The sequence below is a fragment of the Cotesia typhae genome, unplaced genomic scaffold (assembly GCF_013202065.1).
Source record: "Cotesia typhae breed Kobodo isofemale line unplaced genomic scaffold, CoteBio_Ctyphae contig_5, whole genome shotgun sequence".
Lineage (NCBI taxonomy): Eukaryota > Metazoa > Arthropoda > Insecta > Hymenoptera > Braconidae > Cotesia > Cotesia typhae.
In genome coordinates this window covers 7,059,952-7,075,674 of record NW_027423757.1, presented here as the reverse complement: position 1 = coordinate 7,075,674, position 15,723 = coordinate 7,059,952, and the positions used below count along the sequence as shown (strand labels likewise).

Genomic DNA, 15,723 nt, shown 5'->3' with positions numbered 1-15,723 from the left:
ATTTTTTTTTTATAGTCTTTAAATATTTAAGGAAATCTAAATACTGATGATAATTAATATTTCTATTGCAGAATAACGAGAACGACACGAGTAATAACCTCATCAACAACGGTGCCTGGAACTGAAGAAATGGTTGGAAATGACGAACTTCGAGAATCAATGCAAAAAGTTGTTGATCAATTTATGACAGAAGAAAGAAGAGCACAGTGAAATTTTTTTTTTCTACAAGATTAGCTAAAAAATCATAAATTAGTATTTTAAAGTTAACTAATGATGAAAAAATTTTAATAATCTTAAATGAAAATATAAATATGAATTTATTCCTCGCTACAAATTCATATTTTTTTTATTGCATATTGCTCTATGTCTAAATTACATAATGAAAACTATACATTAGCTTTGGACCATGTTTTTTCCTTACTCTAAATTTATTTGTTTAATTATTTATATTAGTTTTATCTTGTTTTTTTTTTTTTTTTTTTTTTAACAATTAAATAATTATGAATAGCTAAAGTTAATTCGTTAACCAGCTATCTCAATACCTAGTCGTCACTATGCCAGCCCGTCCACATGAAAAATTAATAAAATTCTTGCTTTCTGACAATTTTTTAAATCATGTTTGCTGTCAGACTCTGGTAAAATATTATTCAAATTATTTATTATAAAAAATAAAACAGAGAAATTATTTTAAAGACCATTTAAGAGTGTTGTAACTCTTCCAATATTAACTTATGATCATGCAATGCTAAATAATCATATATCAATTATTTTAAAAATAAGTAAAATGAGTGATTGATAAATAAATAAAGTAACAATAGAATGTCTAAAAAATATCCACTCCTAGCAGTCACTTAAATAATCGAAATTGAAAATTGATTCATATATCTCTATAATAAGTGCATAAATTGCTTGCTACTAAAAATGCTAATGTTTTTTCTTACTGTTAATAATAAAAATAAATAATAATTAAATGATTCTTGAGCTTCGGCTTTTAGTGACGATATTATAAAAAAAAAAAAAAAAAAAAAAAAAAAATATATATATTTGAATAATGTGCTTCAATATTGTAAAATTAACAAACATAAAGTCGTATAATGAAAATCGTAAATCAATTGATATGATTTTTTTTTTTTTTTTAATATATATCATGTAAAAAAATAAAATTTAAAATTATGCTGTAATATGACGTTAATATTTTTACCAATCATGAATCAATTGTAAATTTAACTTGATCGAATACCCTTTTCGATACATTTTTTTTAATTGTGTATATTATTATGATTATTCTCTTAGCGATATCTATATTACTATTATTATGATTATAATTTAATTAAAGTTAAAAAAATTTATTTACAAATATAATTATTGTATGTATTAATAACTTTTGAAAGCTGTTTTCTTTTGCTAAGAACAGTGTAATTATTAAAAATATGAATCATGGATTGTGGCAATTATTTTTTTCTCTCTTGAATTTTAAATTTATCTACTAATAAATAATAATTTTATTATATAACATATATACATAGAAGCAATTAAATTGAATTAATGTGGTAAAGTAATAGATAAAAAAAAAAAAACATTTGTTTAAATAAATTAATGTTATAAAATTAACGCCAATTTTAAGTAATTATCAATGATTATCCAGATAAAATTTCTTCCTCCAAGTTGTTATAGTATTCATCAGAATTACTAGTTATATCATCTGATTATTAGATTATATTTCATTTTCAGTGCATAATTAAACTATTTAATTACTACAGACTATATATACTTATAAAAGACTTCGAGGAAGTCTTTCGTTGTCTTTATGGTTGAAAAAGTTTAATAGGAGAAATTAAAGCATATTTATATATTTAGATTGAAAAAGGATTTAACGAGGTGAGCTGAAGAAATAATTAGCTAATACAATTGAATTATACATTCTATAAATATAATAACATATTGTACTGATGAAAATATGGCTGCACGTTTAAGATTTATAAATTATTGTACCTACTATACTTGCTTAGAGCCCAAAGTTGACCTAAGGACCAAAGGCACAACCATTTAACTCTATCAAATATGTATATGATATTAATCTGCTTCATCTATTCACCATTAACTAATATAATGTAATTTGCCATTAATGATGATGTTAATACAAGTATTCAAATACTATTTTTATCTACAATTTTATTTAATTAAAAAACTGAATTATTATATATGAAATGGTAATTGTATGCGAATGAATGTTTAACGAATTTAATTATTCTTTTTCTATTGTACTGAATTAAAATATTTTGGATACTAGTATTGACTTAACAAATTATTCGTAACTTTTGTACGGTTCAGTTTAACTTATTTATAAGCAAATAATTCTAACAACCAAAGAACATAAAAAAAAAACTAATACAGCTTCTTTACCTTTCACTACTATTCACGTTTAACAGACATCTTGAGTAAAATGTCATATTGTAAATTGTGATAGAGTTAATAATGAAAGCTTATGATAATAAATAAATAATGTTGGTTATTGACATGTATTAACTTTTTAAATTTTTTATTAATTACTTGTGGTAGATATTTATTTTTTAATTTCTTATTGTTTTTTTTTGCAGATTAATATGGTATTAACTTGACAAGAATTTTGTAATTTTAATTAAAAGATCACAAATATTTCGTTTTCTGTTTTTGTTTTATTGATTACTGACGATTCCTTTACATTCACTTAATAGGTACATAAGTAGGTAAAGGTCAGGTATAAGATGCTCGGCAAGTTTGGTCATAGGTTTGTCAGTAAGCAAGGCGCTCGGCGAGCGTGGTCAATGGTTTTTTGGTAACTGACTTATTCGATTTTTCGTCCAACTATCGTCAGTCAGAGAGTGCAATTTTTAGGAAGGGTATTTTAGCTTTTGGTTGGTGGAAAATAACTAGGGTTGGGGAATTGTTGTTAAATGAGAGGATCCTGGAAAGGGTATTATTTATTTAACGCAGGGTTGTTTAAACGAAGCGTGGGAAGATTCGCTAAGTTGGAAAATAATCTGGTAAACACCTGATAAACAGATGGGTTGTAAAATTTTGTCCGTTTGTGTCGGAGGTTAGTCTCAGTCATTAAAGGGATTATTTTACAATGGCAATTACTTGTGTTGGACTGTCATAAATTTCCGAATTTTAAGTTTTATGACGTCTTTGTGAAAGTCTGTCGAAATATTTTAGAAAACATGAGTATACTTAAAAATACATTACAATTTTCTCTTAACTTATAAAAATTAAAGTACATAACTGAACACTTATTTTCTGTATTATATTTTTTTAAAATTATTATTAGTAGGATGTTTGCATGAAAAAATCACAAATTTCTCTTAAAATTATTCAATAATTCAGAGGGTATTTATAAATAATTACACCTTTTTGGACAATTTTGCTACATATTTAATTTAAAAATTTCTCAAAAATCCCAACTAATCTTAAGTTACATCGAAATTAATTACGATCATCGTTTGCATTTAACAGAATTTTATATATTTCAATAAGTTGAATTAAAAATTTTTTTCGCGTATAAGTCTAAAAAATTAATAATTACTTAAAAAATAACAATCTAACTACGACATTATTAATAATAAATTAAAATCATAATGGAATCAATTAATTGTCATATAAAGTTTCCATATTTTTAATATCCATTTACGAATATTTTTCACAGAAAGATGAAAAAAGTTAAATAATTGTATTTCGAGGTACATGACATCTATAACTCGAGTACGTTTACAGATAAGACGACATTTATGAAAAAGTAAACGAAAAAAATGATAGTTTATTTTATAGATACAATTACTTTTACACCTGGAAGATAAAGATTTACTTGCTTCCTTTTATTTATTTATTTATTTATTTAATTCAATTTTTTGACCTGATTAAATTGTTGAGGTTCAACCGATCTTATCTATTTTTGCAGATTTTATTTCCTACCACTTTTCTTGTTGTTCCTTCATGACTCATCAGATCTGAAATAAAATCGATAAGTATACAGCAATTAAAATACTTTGAACGTTCAACAAATCAATTAAATTATTTCAATTAAATATCAATAATATCTTACATTTTCTACGTCATCTTCATCTGAACTACTAACTTCATCACCGAATTCAATATCTTCATCAAATCCATCTTCCACGAACGTGACGGTGTCATTAATACGAACTAAAAAATAATTAATAACACAATTAATATCAAAGTTTCTAATTAATGATTGTGAAATAAAAGTGAAAGTTTCGCAATAACAATCAAAATAATATATTTTACCAGTTTCTGGGAATTCTCCGTAGGTCTTGAGATTCCTAGCTTCATCTGCGGTATATTTCAAGATAACATCAGCCTTAGCATCTTGGTAATCTCTGAGTCCAATCAATATAATATCACCCTGGTTGATCCAAACTTTTTTACGCAGTTTTCCTCGAATATGACACAGTCGTTTGACTCCATCAAAGCACATAGCTTCGAGTCGGCCGTTCCCAAGCATTTTTGTCACTTGAGCATATTCTAGAAATAAAAAAAAAAATATATCTCAGTTGTATTTACGTTTATCAATGCCCTTGACCAAAAACATATACATATGCTACAATGAATCTTACCTTGTCCGTCTTCTTTGAATACCAACTCTCTTTTCTCTGTTTCATTTTCATTCTTTCCTCTCCTCCTATTTTTTCCTCCCTTTCCTAAAAACACGGTTTAATTAAATATTATTAGAGTTGATGGATAATTAAATTCGATACAATTTGACAAAAAAAAAAATTTACGAAATCAAAATATATTAAAATTGACACCAGACAAAAACTAACCCTATTGTCGCGTCAAAATTTCGATTAAATTATATTTACGGTTTTTTAGAGAAAATAATGAACAATTATTATAAATTTGTATAATTTCATTGCTTACCCTTATTCTTCGGCATGTTGAGATTAAATATGACACCAAATAAATAATTTATTGATAATAACTGTTGCGAATATACAGAGACTATTACCACACCATGCGACTAATCATGAAAGAAGAAAATGGCTCGCCCCTCGAACATTGACCAACTTGAGAAACTACATTGGCCATTCAGATGTCTTAAAATTTTTTCAATACATTTTTTAATTGAATTTCATGCCTTTTTGATAGGAAAAAATTTTTATTTCTCTCGTAATGAAAAAAAAAAATGATATTTTTGATTCATGTAAAAAAAAAATTTGAGTGTGATTGGAAAATTTTAGCATTCATTGTGCGCATGTGCATTAAATTTTTACGTTGTTATGGCAGCAATGCATCATGTAAGTGTGAGTAAAATCTAGAAATAAATGACAACGCCGTTCGGAATATAGTGAGGATTTTTAAATTAATTACACATTTAAATAAATTTGTGATAGTGATCAAATTTTTAACAAAAATTTAAAACAATTATTAAGAAAAAATGAAAATTCTTTATGTATGTTTAATATTAATATAAGAATTAATACTAATATTATTTATAACTGTTTTATATTTTGAAATATGTATGATCATTAAATTTAACTTTTTGTTCGATTATAAAAGTAAATGACTAAAAATATCTAAATAACTAATAATACAAAGTTTGAACTTATAAATCGCAAATTAAATCGAAGTAATCAAATCAAAATTTATCATTAAAATTTTTTTTCTCATAATGGACATTCGAAATTTACTTTATCATTTATCCATATAATCCCGACAACCGGTATTATCTCCCTCCCCCCCGCCCCTGTAACATGAAATCATTTCATCTCTCTTTATGACATTAAATTGTATTTAATACATACACACTGCATAATGCAGTGACACAATATTTTCACTCTATACTACTTATACACCAACGTTACTATCATTATTATCTACATACATGGTACATCAAAAGTTTATCTAATTTTATCAGTGGTTTTTGAAGAATATATAAAAAGAATGGTGCTACATAATGGATAATGAAAAAAGAAAAAAAGAAAATAAAATAAATTAATCCTGCTACAGAATGATTTGGATAAACACAAGATCAAAGTTTTTAAATGTAAAAAAAAAAATGTTTTGTTACTATTTAAGAATAATCTTTAACAGCAATGTTTTTTAGTAAAAAGGTTTGTTATGTCTTGGCGAATTGGAGGTCATTTCGATTTATCTGATTTATTTTTATCTGTAAACACAATTAAAATATTATATATAAATACATATCCAATTAGATTTTTTAAATTGTTTTTTTCAATTGTGCTAGTAATTAATGTCGACATGGTAAAACATATCAAATATTTATTACGACACTTGTGTCATTGGTTATTATTTTTTTTTATACATATATTATTACAAATGTTGCAACCAGACTTTGAGCGTTGACAAAGTATATTTGTTTAATCAATTTTTTTGGTCTTATTAATACATTGATATTGATATTTTTTGCAGAGAGACACGGCATAAGCAACTATTGGCCATGGCAACCACGGCTGACAGTATTACAGTTGCTGATTTTATTTTTTACAATAATTTTGATTCCGCAAACCTAGCTAAGGTTGAACAAGTTAACGCACAAGATATTGTGGATCAAGGTAATTTTTGTGATATTAATATTATGCCTTGTATTAGTTTGTTGACCTCTTTATGCCATAACGATAATATTGATTTTTTTGTTCCAGATGTTGGTGAGGCAATTGTTAATAAATCAAATAAAGTGCCTGAAGATCAGCAACCAGAATACGAATTCAATGTTTGGACCAAACATGATTGTCATGGAACAGAATTCCAGAATAATAACCGCACATGGTTTTATTTTGGTATCAAATCACCTGCTCAAGGTATTGTCGTTAAGTTCAATGTGATAAATCTTAATAGACAATCAAAGATGTTCAGTCAAGGAATGTGTCCAGTTTTTAAAGTCATTCCGGGTCATTCTCATTGGGAGAGAATACGAGATAAACCGACTTATATGGTAAGTAATTTATTTCAATTATCTAAAAATCTAAATTTTAATCCTTTTAATTGTAATTTAAAAATAAAAATACTGATTTGTATAAATGATTTTTTAGATGGACCAAAAAGGCAGTGAATTTACAATCTCATTCATTATTCGCACTCCAGAAAATCCTAAAGCCGTCATGTATGTCGCGTTTACATATCCATTTACATACGCTGATCTTCAACATTATTTAAACAAAATTGATGCTCGAGTATCTAAACAAAATTCATCAAGTACCGATGCTATTTATTATCATCGAGAATGTGCTATTAAATCATTAGAAGATCGCCGACTTGAAGTACTGACAATTAGTTCTTATCACAATATGTCAACGGAAAGAGAAGATAATCTCAAAGGTTTATACCCAGAACCTCATGAAAAAAGGTCATTTAAATTTCGAGGAAAAAGAATTGTTTTTGTTAGTGCACGTGTTCATCCAGGTGAAACCCCGTCCAGCTTTGTGTTCAATGGATTTTTGAATTTTTTACTCAATTTAGAAGATCCAATAGCTGTATTGTTACGCCGTATTTATGTGTTCAAATTAATACCTATGCTTAATCCTGATGGTGTCGCGCGAGGTCACTATCGCATGGATACACGTGGTGTTAATCTTAACAGGGTATATCTTAAGCCTTCATATAAAAATCATCCAACTATTTATGCCGCCAGAAGTCTCATAAGGTTTTACTTTTAATTTTTCTATATTTTATAATAACTAGTACTTAAAAAATTTTAATTATTCATTTTGTTTGTTTTTCTTTTTCGTCAATAAGATATTATCACTACTTTTGTGAAGAAATAGTGGAAATTGATTCGTTTGATGATATGACGTCGGAACTTGATAAAGAGGGAATGGAAATCGTAAATGTAATGACAGTAGACAAACATAATTGCCTTCACCAACCAGACATCAATTGTGAAAGTTCAAAAAAAGATATCGAACTGATAAAGCCAAGTGTGTATTAATTTTTGTTTTTCTTAATTATAATTGAACTTACGAATTAATGTTAATATTTAAACATAGGTAAAGAAGAATTAACTGAATCTCAAAATAAAATATCAACAGCAGAAGGGGCTGACGAAACAAGTTATAAAAATGTTTGCACTATCGGTAATCCTCCAAGAAGTTCAGAAGATTCTGGGTTATTTTTATACGTTGATCTTCATGGCCATGCTTCTAAAAAGGGTATATTTATGTACGGAAATTATTTTGATGATCCTGATGACACGATAATGTGTATGTTATTGCCAAAATTAATGTCAATTAATAATGCAAACTTTCATTTTACATCGTGTAATTTTACGGAAAAAAATATGTATCTTATGTAGGTATTTTATTAATTATTTAAAAATTATATATTACGCACTGCTGTATTATAATTTTGGTTTCAACAGTGACAAAAGGGACGGAATGTCTCGTGAAGGATCAGGTAGAGTTGCTGTTTATAAAATGACCGGCTTAGTGCGTAGTTATACATTAGAATGTAATTACAATTCTGGCCGATTAGTCAATACTATACCTGCGAGAATACGTGACCTAGCATTTAAATCAACGGGACACATGTTTATGCCTCCAAAATATACACCTACTGTGTTTGAAGAGGTACTTAGTTATTTAATATTTTTTTTAATTCAAATGTATCTCTAACAATAATAATAATAATAATTAATTATCTAGGTTGGAGCAGCATTAGGTCCGTCGATATTGGACCTAACAAATAGCAATCCTAATAGTCGTTTGCCAAATAGTCAATATCGATCGTTAAGAGGAGTAAAATCATATTTGAAGTTAACTTATGTCAATAATCTTACCAGTGCTATCAACAAACCACGATCGAAGGTAAATGAAAACTCAGAAAATCTCATCAATATTGAAATAAGACAGTGTAGTCTGTCTTGAACACTATAATCATCATTATCATAATTCTTGACACTTTTTAATGTTGACTTTGCTACGCTTTTTCTTTTTTATTTAATTTCACATTAATAATGAAAATTTGTAATTTTTTAGCATAACTCAACCAATTTGAGTGACATTTTTTTTATATTATTTTTTAAAAATATGAAAATACTTTTTTTGCTCGACGGGCAGAAAGCGTCAAATTTCGGCCCGCTGTGCTAAACGAAATTGCCACTTTCTGCCTTTGTCGATCAAAAAAATAGCATACACTCCTCGGGAAGTAAATAAGAAAGCCTCAGATCACATGTTTGTTGACCTCGGCTTCGCCTCGGCCAACAATTACATGTGATCTGAGACATTTCTTACTTTACTTCCCTCGGTGTCTAATATACTATCTAAGGACAAAATTTTTTTTTTTTTTTTTTCATTACTGAAAAACTAAGTAGAATGACTGTGCACTAATTAATTTAATAATTTTTTAACTTTTTTTTTTAAAACGATAAAAATACATGTTTATAGAAATAGTACTTGTATAATTTTTAAATATTTGTAGGTAGATTAATGAATCCACTGACGACTTTATATATATAATTGTTTACACCATAAAAGTATTCACTAAAAATGTGCTTTAGAAAATGAATATTGAAATCATCATGGTAAATTAAATGAATTGTTATTGTAAATAATTAGATAGTTTCGGGTTGTGATTAATAGATTATTCTGTTATGTGATGAATAAATTTATGGAATAAGTAGTAGATGATTAATAACGAAAAAAATAAATAAAGTCCCTGATGGTCTGATCTATTTAAGTTTTTATAAGCTATAATGATTTTAATAATCATAATATTTATTTAAATCTTATGTCCACCAAAAAAATGACTGATTAATTTATCTATAAATTTCTATAATTTATCTCAATATTACCTATTTTACTCCGATTTGTGTAAAGAAAAAAAATGCGTATCTTTTAAAATCAAAGAAACTTCCCACGTTATCGTATAAAAAATTTATTTAAAAATATTTATGTAAAAATATCTGAAAAAATATATATATATATATATATATATATATATATATATATATATATATATATATATATCTGTGTTAATAAAATTCAAAGTCTTTTGGCACAAAATTTATTCACTTTTTTTTTTCTTTTTTATTTTAGTTTTATTATTGTTTTAATGTTAATTTATCATTCGCTCCAGCTTTATATCCAAGTCATTATCCTTATTAATGAAACGTACAGTTATGCTTGATACAATTTATATGATGTTTTAATTTCAATATTAAGTAGCAAATAGATCATAGAAATCATTCGGTAAGTCATTCTTCATGAATATTATTGTTTTACCAAAAATAATGAAACATTAATGGTAAAAGTGTAAAAGGCTTTGAATAGAACAAGAGTTCAAAAATGATTAATAATTTATTATTGTACAGCATCAATCAATTCACGAAAATGCGCTGAAGGATACGTGTATTGAGAACGTTATAACAACTGTGAATAATTTGCCATTGGAAGAAGTATCAAATAATAGTGATAAAGACGACACAGCTAGTCCAGTAAAATCACAAATCGTTCGGAGAACATCATCTCTGTGCAGTACAGTAAAACGAATCAAAAGTGGAAAGCGAAGTGCCCGTCAACTGCCAACAACAAATCGTAAGTCTCTGAAGAATCAACGTCGAATAATGAATAATCTCGAAAATGGTCAGATGATTTCTAAAATCAGATCATCACGCCTTGGTGTGAAGACTGCCGCTCTTAAGCCATCAGTCGGACGTCGTCTTCTAGCGGACAAAAGTCATCTTCAAAAAATCATCAAGCATCCCACTGATAAAGAAATAATTACTGAGCAAACATCAATAATCAGAAATGGTACAAAACGACTTAAAATTTTAAAAATCCGATCAGAAATGGGGGAATCGTCCAAGTCAACGTCATCGCCACCGCCAGTCCCGTCATCATTATCATCAACTAGTGAGAACTCAACATCTAAATCAAAAAGAGTCGGCTTTACTCGTGATAAAAGAACGAAAGGAAAGTTCTCGCGTTTAAGAAAATCCGAACAAGTTAAACCACGCAAATCGTCTTCCGTTAAGCTTATAAATAAATTTTAGACGTTCGCGTGTGTTTATGAAAATTTTATAATGATAATTATTTATTTATTATTTTTTTAAAACAATTATATAATTTCTATAGATTGCTTTTATATTAGATTCAACTTTTTAGATTTTATAAGTTTAGAATTTTTTTCTTAAAAATTTCATTAAAAATCATATCTCCAAGTATTAAAAAATAAAGAAGATAATTAATTCTGTGATACGTATTTTAACCGTGATTTATTATTGATATTCTTTTATCAATTAATTAATTAATTAATTAGTTAACTAAAGCTCAGGAAGCCCACTCTTTACTTATTATTGTTATGTGTTAGATATATGTTTACTGACAAAGTTATTAACAAAATTCATCATTGAAAATATATTATTTTATTTTAAAAATTATATATTAATTAAGTTATAATAATTACTTATATAAACTTTAATTTTTATAAGGCGACACGTGTGAAATGCACTATAAATTTACTCAAGATATAAACCATTCATTCACTCAAGTATTGATATTATTTAATACTGAAGTTAGCGATCAGCAGTCAATTTTACAAATTTTTTTAACAAATTAATTGCAATAAAAAATGCTTCGAAAAATTTCCATTTGTAATTTTTATTAATTTTCATATGTGAAACTTTTTAATAATTTAATTGCTATGAAATTATGACATCAAAGTTGGCTGTCACTTGATAATTTTTTAATTTTCTTTAACAAAAACATTTGTTCTAAAAAATTATTTAAAAAAAAAAAAAGTATTTTTAATTTATTAAAATTTCAACAAGTCCATTTTTTCAATAATTTTTTTTTTTGCTGTAATTTATTTGTTAAAGAAAATTAAAAAAATTGTGAAGTGACAGCTAAATTTAATGACATAAAATTCCAAAAAAATTTTTAATATGTCAACTTCAGTGTTATGATATCATATATAATATTTAATAATTAATAAATAAAAATGATTTATATGAATATATATATATATATATATATATATATATATATATATATATATATATATATATATATATATATATATATATATATATATATATATATAAAAAAAAATCTGTACTGATCTTTTACAACTCATATAAACAATAATAAAAGCCATACATCACCCTAATTTGTGTTTCATCTTTCAAAAACGAAGAAAGTAAAAAATATTAAAAGTGTGTTAATGATATCTATTTGTAACTGAGTCATACATCACAAAAGATTACCAGTAATAATATAACGGAGCATTAATTGAAAAAAAAAATTGTGTGTGCATGTCAAATACATCTGCTCAAAAATATATAGATATAGGTATGTACACAATAAAAAAAAAAATAATGTAATAGTAAAGCTGAGTAAAGGAGACGAGGAAGAAAAATAGTAGTTGTGAAAGAAAAGAGTATGGTAGGAGAAATTAAGGCCTCTACTCCACAGGGCGATGCCTTGACGTCACCAGGCAAATTAAAGCAACTACCAGTCAGGTTTGTTGCTTGTAAAAACTCGTACGGTACGCTTAGTAATTCAAGTTGTATCAGAGAAAGAGCCCACGCCAGGTAGAGGTAGAATAATCAGATAGTAAAATAAACGGTAGATCAGCATATACTATACAGTGAAAAATTCAAACGAGTTCTGCATCAACTGCATTTATATTTTAGTACTAATTTTTTATTGTATACCTGAGTGTTGTGACCTGAAGCAGGTTTACCTGCATGTCAATTCTATCATCCTACTAACACTACTGTATGTCAAGGGACTTTGAGGCACAAGAAAGAAAATTTCATTGAGAAGATGGGTACCAGGGGCGTTATCCAATGGTCCATAGCATTTATCGGCCTGTTAGTTGTTTTTATAGTACCAGGTAAGCCATTGTTTGATTATATAATTCAACTGGTAAAAGTCATTTGTATCGAAGCGTCACTTGGGTGCGGTCGATACTATATATCAATGTTTTTATTAATTATTATTTTCAGGTAATTAAATCTCAATGTTGTTGTAAAACTTTAATTTTTACGCACAATTGTGTAATTTATAAAGTTTTTAAAACGAAAAATATATAAACCTCATTTTTTAATTTAAAACTTTTATTTTAATTTATTTTTAAGTTTATTATTGTTTTATTTTTCTTTTATTTTTGTTTTTATTAGCTAATGGAATTTCATGTTATCAATGTACTAGTACAAATAGTTCAAGTCCTTTTCAATGTAGCGAAAATTTGTCAAGTGATACTGATTTAAAAGCAACACCATGTAGTGATGTTTATGGAGCTAAATTTTGTCTGAAACATGTTGGACGATTTGAGGGTAAATTATCAAAATAAAAACAATTAACAATAATTAGAAAAAAAAAATTAACCATATTAAAACCGTATCTGACAAAAATTGGTTAAAATAAGAAAGTGCAGATACTTTATTTCTTCAATTGCTTAATACCATCAATGAGTCATCATATCACATTAATTTATCATTTCATCAAATCACCTTTCTATCCATCATAAAAAGCCAAATTCAATTTTGTAATATCTATTCTTCTGAACTTGGAGGTTTTTTCTTCTTACATTACATTGATATTTTTAAATTTAATCATAGATTCAATTAATAATACTAATAATCACAATAATAATTAGCTGTCGTAATTAATCCTTAAGCATATTACTAACATAATGGAATTTATTTTTTAAATTTAATTAATCGAGTACTGGGAATCAAATGCTATCAGTGTACAACGGAGGAAAACTGGAAATGTGGTGATCATGCTTTAGTGGTGGAAGCAATGACACTTAAAAGCTGCGATTTTGTTGATAATGCCCAGCATTGTGTCACAACCGTTGGGCGATATGGAGGTTCTTAATTCATTAACACTTACATCTTTTATTTTTCATAATTATTTAACACATAAAAATCTCAGAAATCACATTCATATTAAAAAGAAAAAAATTATTCAGAATTTGTTAGAATTATTTAAATATAATGCAAGATATCCATTATCGGTTTATTTATTAATTTTTTTTTTATATTTAATTATCTTTTTTTTTATTAATTATTGTATTATTATCTCTTTCTGATATTTGTGTATTTGCAAATTAATTAATTAATTAAAAAAATGTTATTAAATAAATAAGATATATTTTATTTGTGGTGATTTTGATATCAACATAATTAATTACCAAAAGTCATTGACTTTATTATAATTACTTGACCTTGTTTGTCTAAAAATCAAAAAAATTCATGTAATTAATTTTGTACTTGATTTTATGTTTTGATAATTACGTAACATTACATTTGAAATTTAAATGTATTTTATTTATGAAATAAACTCTTCAACGATTTAAATATTGAACTTGAATTATAAAAGATTTGAAAGTTAAGTATAGTTCATGAATTTATCAAAAAATAAAGGCTATTCAGTTTTTATTAGTTACAATAGACATTTCAAAATTTTTTAAGTATTGATTATCTATCAATAAGTGAAATTTTTAACGCCATACGAGATATTGAAATCTAATACTTTCGATTACATCAATGACAAAATTTTTTTTTATTTTCAACAAGAAAAAAGTATCGCTTTTAATGAATAATTTTTTTCTCCAGCTTATTTCTATTAATTGATTGTACTCCTTTGCTTGCTTATTTTATTTACTGGATAGAAGAATATTTCTTGATAAATAATATATTTACATGTTAATATTAGGTGGGGTCGGAACCAAGCGTATGTGTTCGTCAGTTAATTTGGGAAACACGTGCAGCTATGATCTTGGTCAGCCTGGTGATACATTGAAGTATCGCACCTGTGTATACACATGCTCTACTGATGGATGTAATCCAGCTTCAACACATTTACCAAACGTAATTACAATCGTTGCTTTAACTTTAGCTATAATCTACTTTTTTCGGAGATAAAAATGAGTCTAACTCGTAAAAAATAATATTAATTTAATTATCTTTTTGTATAAAAATTTTAACATCTCGCAAACGTTCCGTCCACTGTGAGCCAAATAATCTGAGACATAGTCTTAGTTTTATAATTTGTTTTTTTTTCCTTTTTTTAAGAAAATTTGTGCCTAACGTCTTTTTATAAATATTGAATAGGAATCATATACTTAGTATATTGATAGATCCGTAATAATGAACAAAATTTATTAATTACTATTGTAATTAATAAGTTATGATAAACTAATTAGATGTTTACGTTAAAAATAAAATAAAATAACATAGCTAATAAGTCATAGGCTATAAAAATACTTGAAATGATTCCGTCCAATGCTCAGATTATTTATTAGTAAATAATCTAAAAGTTATTGAATCACATTTATACGTCCTTTTTTATGAATAAATATTAAGTGTTTAATATTGTACAATAAATATTTATTACTGTGATGATTGTGTTGATTTATTTTTTATAAACCGACAATTTATTGTATGATTGTTGAGATTTTACAATAGTTTTTCAAGGATTATAAAGAAAATCAAAGAAAAATATTTGATAAAATTAATTTTATCAATTTTACTCAATTCCGTTTGAAAACAACTATACTTACTTTGAAAAGTAACAGGTGTACGATAGTTTTTGATATTTTTTAAATTACAACATTAAATTATTATCAGTATTATAATTATTAAAGCAGTTTATGACTGAAATATTTTCTTCAAGGGTCAGTTGTGTCAGTCTCTAAAAAATGTTAAAAATTTTTTATTATTGCGCAGTAGTATTTATTAAGATATGAATCATGGATCATGAT

General features: G+C 26.1%; 4 protein-coding genes across 9 annotated transcripts in view; 3 read left to right on the top strand and 1 right to left on the bottom strand.

Moving 5' to 3' along the window:
* Window positions 1-539, top strand: part of LOC141530364 (uncharacterized) — a 52,755-nt gene extending 52,216 nt beyond the window's left edge. The window contains 1 exon segment of the mRNA XM_074247424.1: window positions 72-539. Coding sequence (XP_074103525.1) covers window positions 72-210 — 139 coding nt within the window. The 3' untranslated portion in view covers window positions 211-539.
* Eif1a (eukaryotic translation initiation factor 1A) lies at window positions 454-5,074 on the bottom strand. Its single transcript, XM_074247422.1, has 5 exons — window positions 4,915-5,074; window positions 4,611-4,694; window positions 4,282-4,518; window positions 4,079-4,179; window positions 454-3,983 (listed from the first exon to the last, which is right to left on the bottom strand). The coding sequence occupies exons 1-5, from the start codon at window positions 4,928-4,930 to the stop codon at window positions 3,978-3,980; spliced, it is 444 nt and encodes a 147-aa protein (XP_074103523.1). The 5' UTR covers window positions 4,931-5,074; the 3' UTR covers window positions 454-3,977.
* A 774-nt stretch (window positions 5,075-5,848) lies between these two features.
* Window positions 5,849-11,211, top strand: LOC141530874 (cytosolic carboxypeptidase-like protein 5). Of its 5 annotated transcripts, none has more exons than XR_012479813.1 (10): window positions 5,849-6,107; window positions 6,427-6,569; window positions 6,657-6,949; window positions 7,047-7,657; window positions 7,750-7,931; window positions 8,001-8,301; window positions 8,372-8,579; window positions 8,655-8,816; window positions 10,087-10,199; window positions 10,322-10,461. XR_012479813.1 is itself a non-coding variant. In XM_074248249.1 (10 exons), the coding sequence occupies exons 2-10, from the start codon at window positions 6,455-6,457 to the stop codon at window positions 10,632-10,634; spliced, it is 2,115 nt and encodes a 704-aa protein (XP_074104350.1). In that variant the 5' UTR covers window positions 5,854-6,107; window positions 6,427-6,454; the 3' UTR covers window positions 10,635-10,782. The 5 variants fall into 5 exon arrangements, 3 of the variants coding, with proteins under 3 accessions (XP_074104350.1, XP_074104349.1, XP_074104347.1); XR_012479812.1 differs by having other exon boundaries at window positions 10,047-10,199; XM_074248249.1 differs by lacking the exon at window positions 10,087-10,199 and adding an exon at window positions 10,615-10,782 and having other exon boundaries at window positions 5,854-6,107; window positions 10,322-10,544.
* Window positions 11,212-12,125: 914 nt separating this feature from the next.
* On the top strand, window positions 12,126-15,030 carry Bou (glycosylphosphatidylinositol anchored membrane protein boudin). Of its 2 annotated transcripts, XM_074248559.1 has the most exons (4): window positions 12,126-12,846; window positions 13,133-13,288; window positions 13,681-13,827; window positions 14,676-15,030. In XM_074248559.1, the coding sequence occupies exons 1-4, from the start codon at window positions 12,777-12,779 to the stop codon at window positions 14,882-14,884; spliced, it is 582 nt and encodes a 193-aa protein (XP_074104660.1). In that variant the 5' UTR covers window positions 12,126-12,776; the 3' UTR covers window positions 14,885-15,030. The 2 variants fall into 2 exon arrangements, with proteins under 2 accessions (XP_074104660.1, XP_074104661.1); XM_074248560.1 differs by lacking the exon at window positions 13,681-13,827 and having other exon boundaries at window positions 12,162-12,846.
* Window positions 15,031-15,723: the final 693 nt, after the last annotated feature.

What these genes read in the sequence shown, in the direction of transcription:
- Eif1a (XM_074247422.1), bottom strand. An exon ending in ATTCAAAGAAGACGGACAAG is followed by an intron (nt 4,519 to 4,610) that starts GTAAGATTCATT and finishes TTTTATTTCTAG; the next exon opens with AATATGCTCAAGTGACAAAA. An exon ending in CGGAGAATTCCCAGAAACTG is followed by an intron (nt 4,180 to 4,281) that starts GTAAAATATATT and finishes ATTATTTTTTAG; the next exon opens with TTCGTATTAATGACACCGTC.
- LOC141530874 (XM_074248248.1), top strand. Translation starts at nt 6,455, where the DNA reads ATGGCAACCACGGCTGACAGTATTACAGTTGCTGATTTTATTTTTTAC. An exon ending in GCCGCCAGAAGTCTCATAAG is followed by an intron (nt 7,658 to 7,749) that starts GTTTTACTTTTA and finishes TTCGTCAATAAG; the next exon opens with ATATTATCACTACTTTTGTG. An exon ending in TCAACAAACCACGATCGAAG is followed by an intron (nt 8,817 to 10,321) that starts GTAAATGAAAAC and finishes ATTATTGTACAG; the next exon opens with CATCAATCAATTCACGAAAA.
- Bou (XM_074248559.1), top strand. Translation starts at nt 12,777, where the DNA reads ATGGGTACCAGGGGCGTTATCCAATGGTCCATAGCATTTATCGGCCTG. An exon ending in AGTTGTTTTTATAGTACCAG is followed by an intron (nt 12,847 to 13,132) that starts GTAAGCCATTGT and finishes TGTTTTTATTAG; the next exon opens with CTAATGGAATTTCATGTTAT. An exon ending in AACCGTTGGGCGATATGGAG is followed by an intron (nt 13,828 to 14,675) that starts GTTCTTAATTCA and finishes TGTTAATATTAG; the next exon opens with GTGGGGTCGGAACCAAGCGT.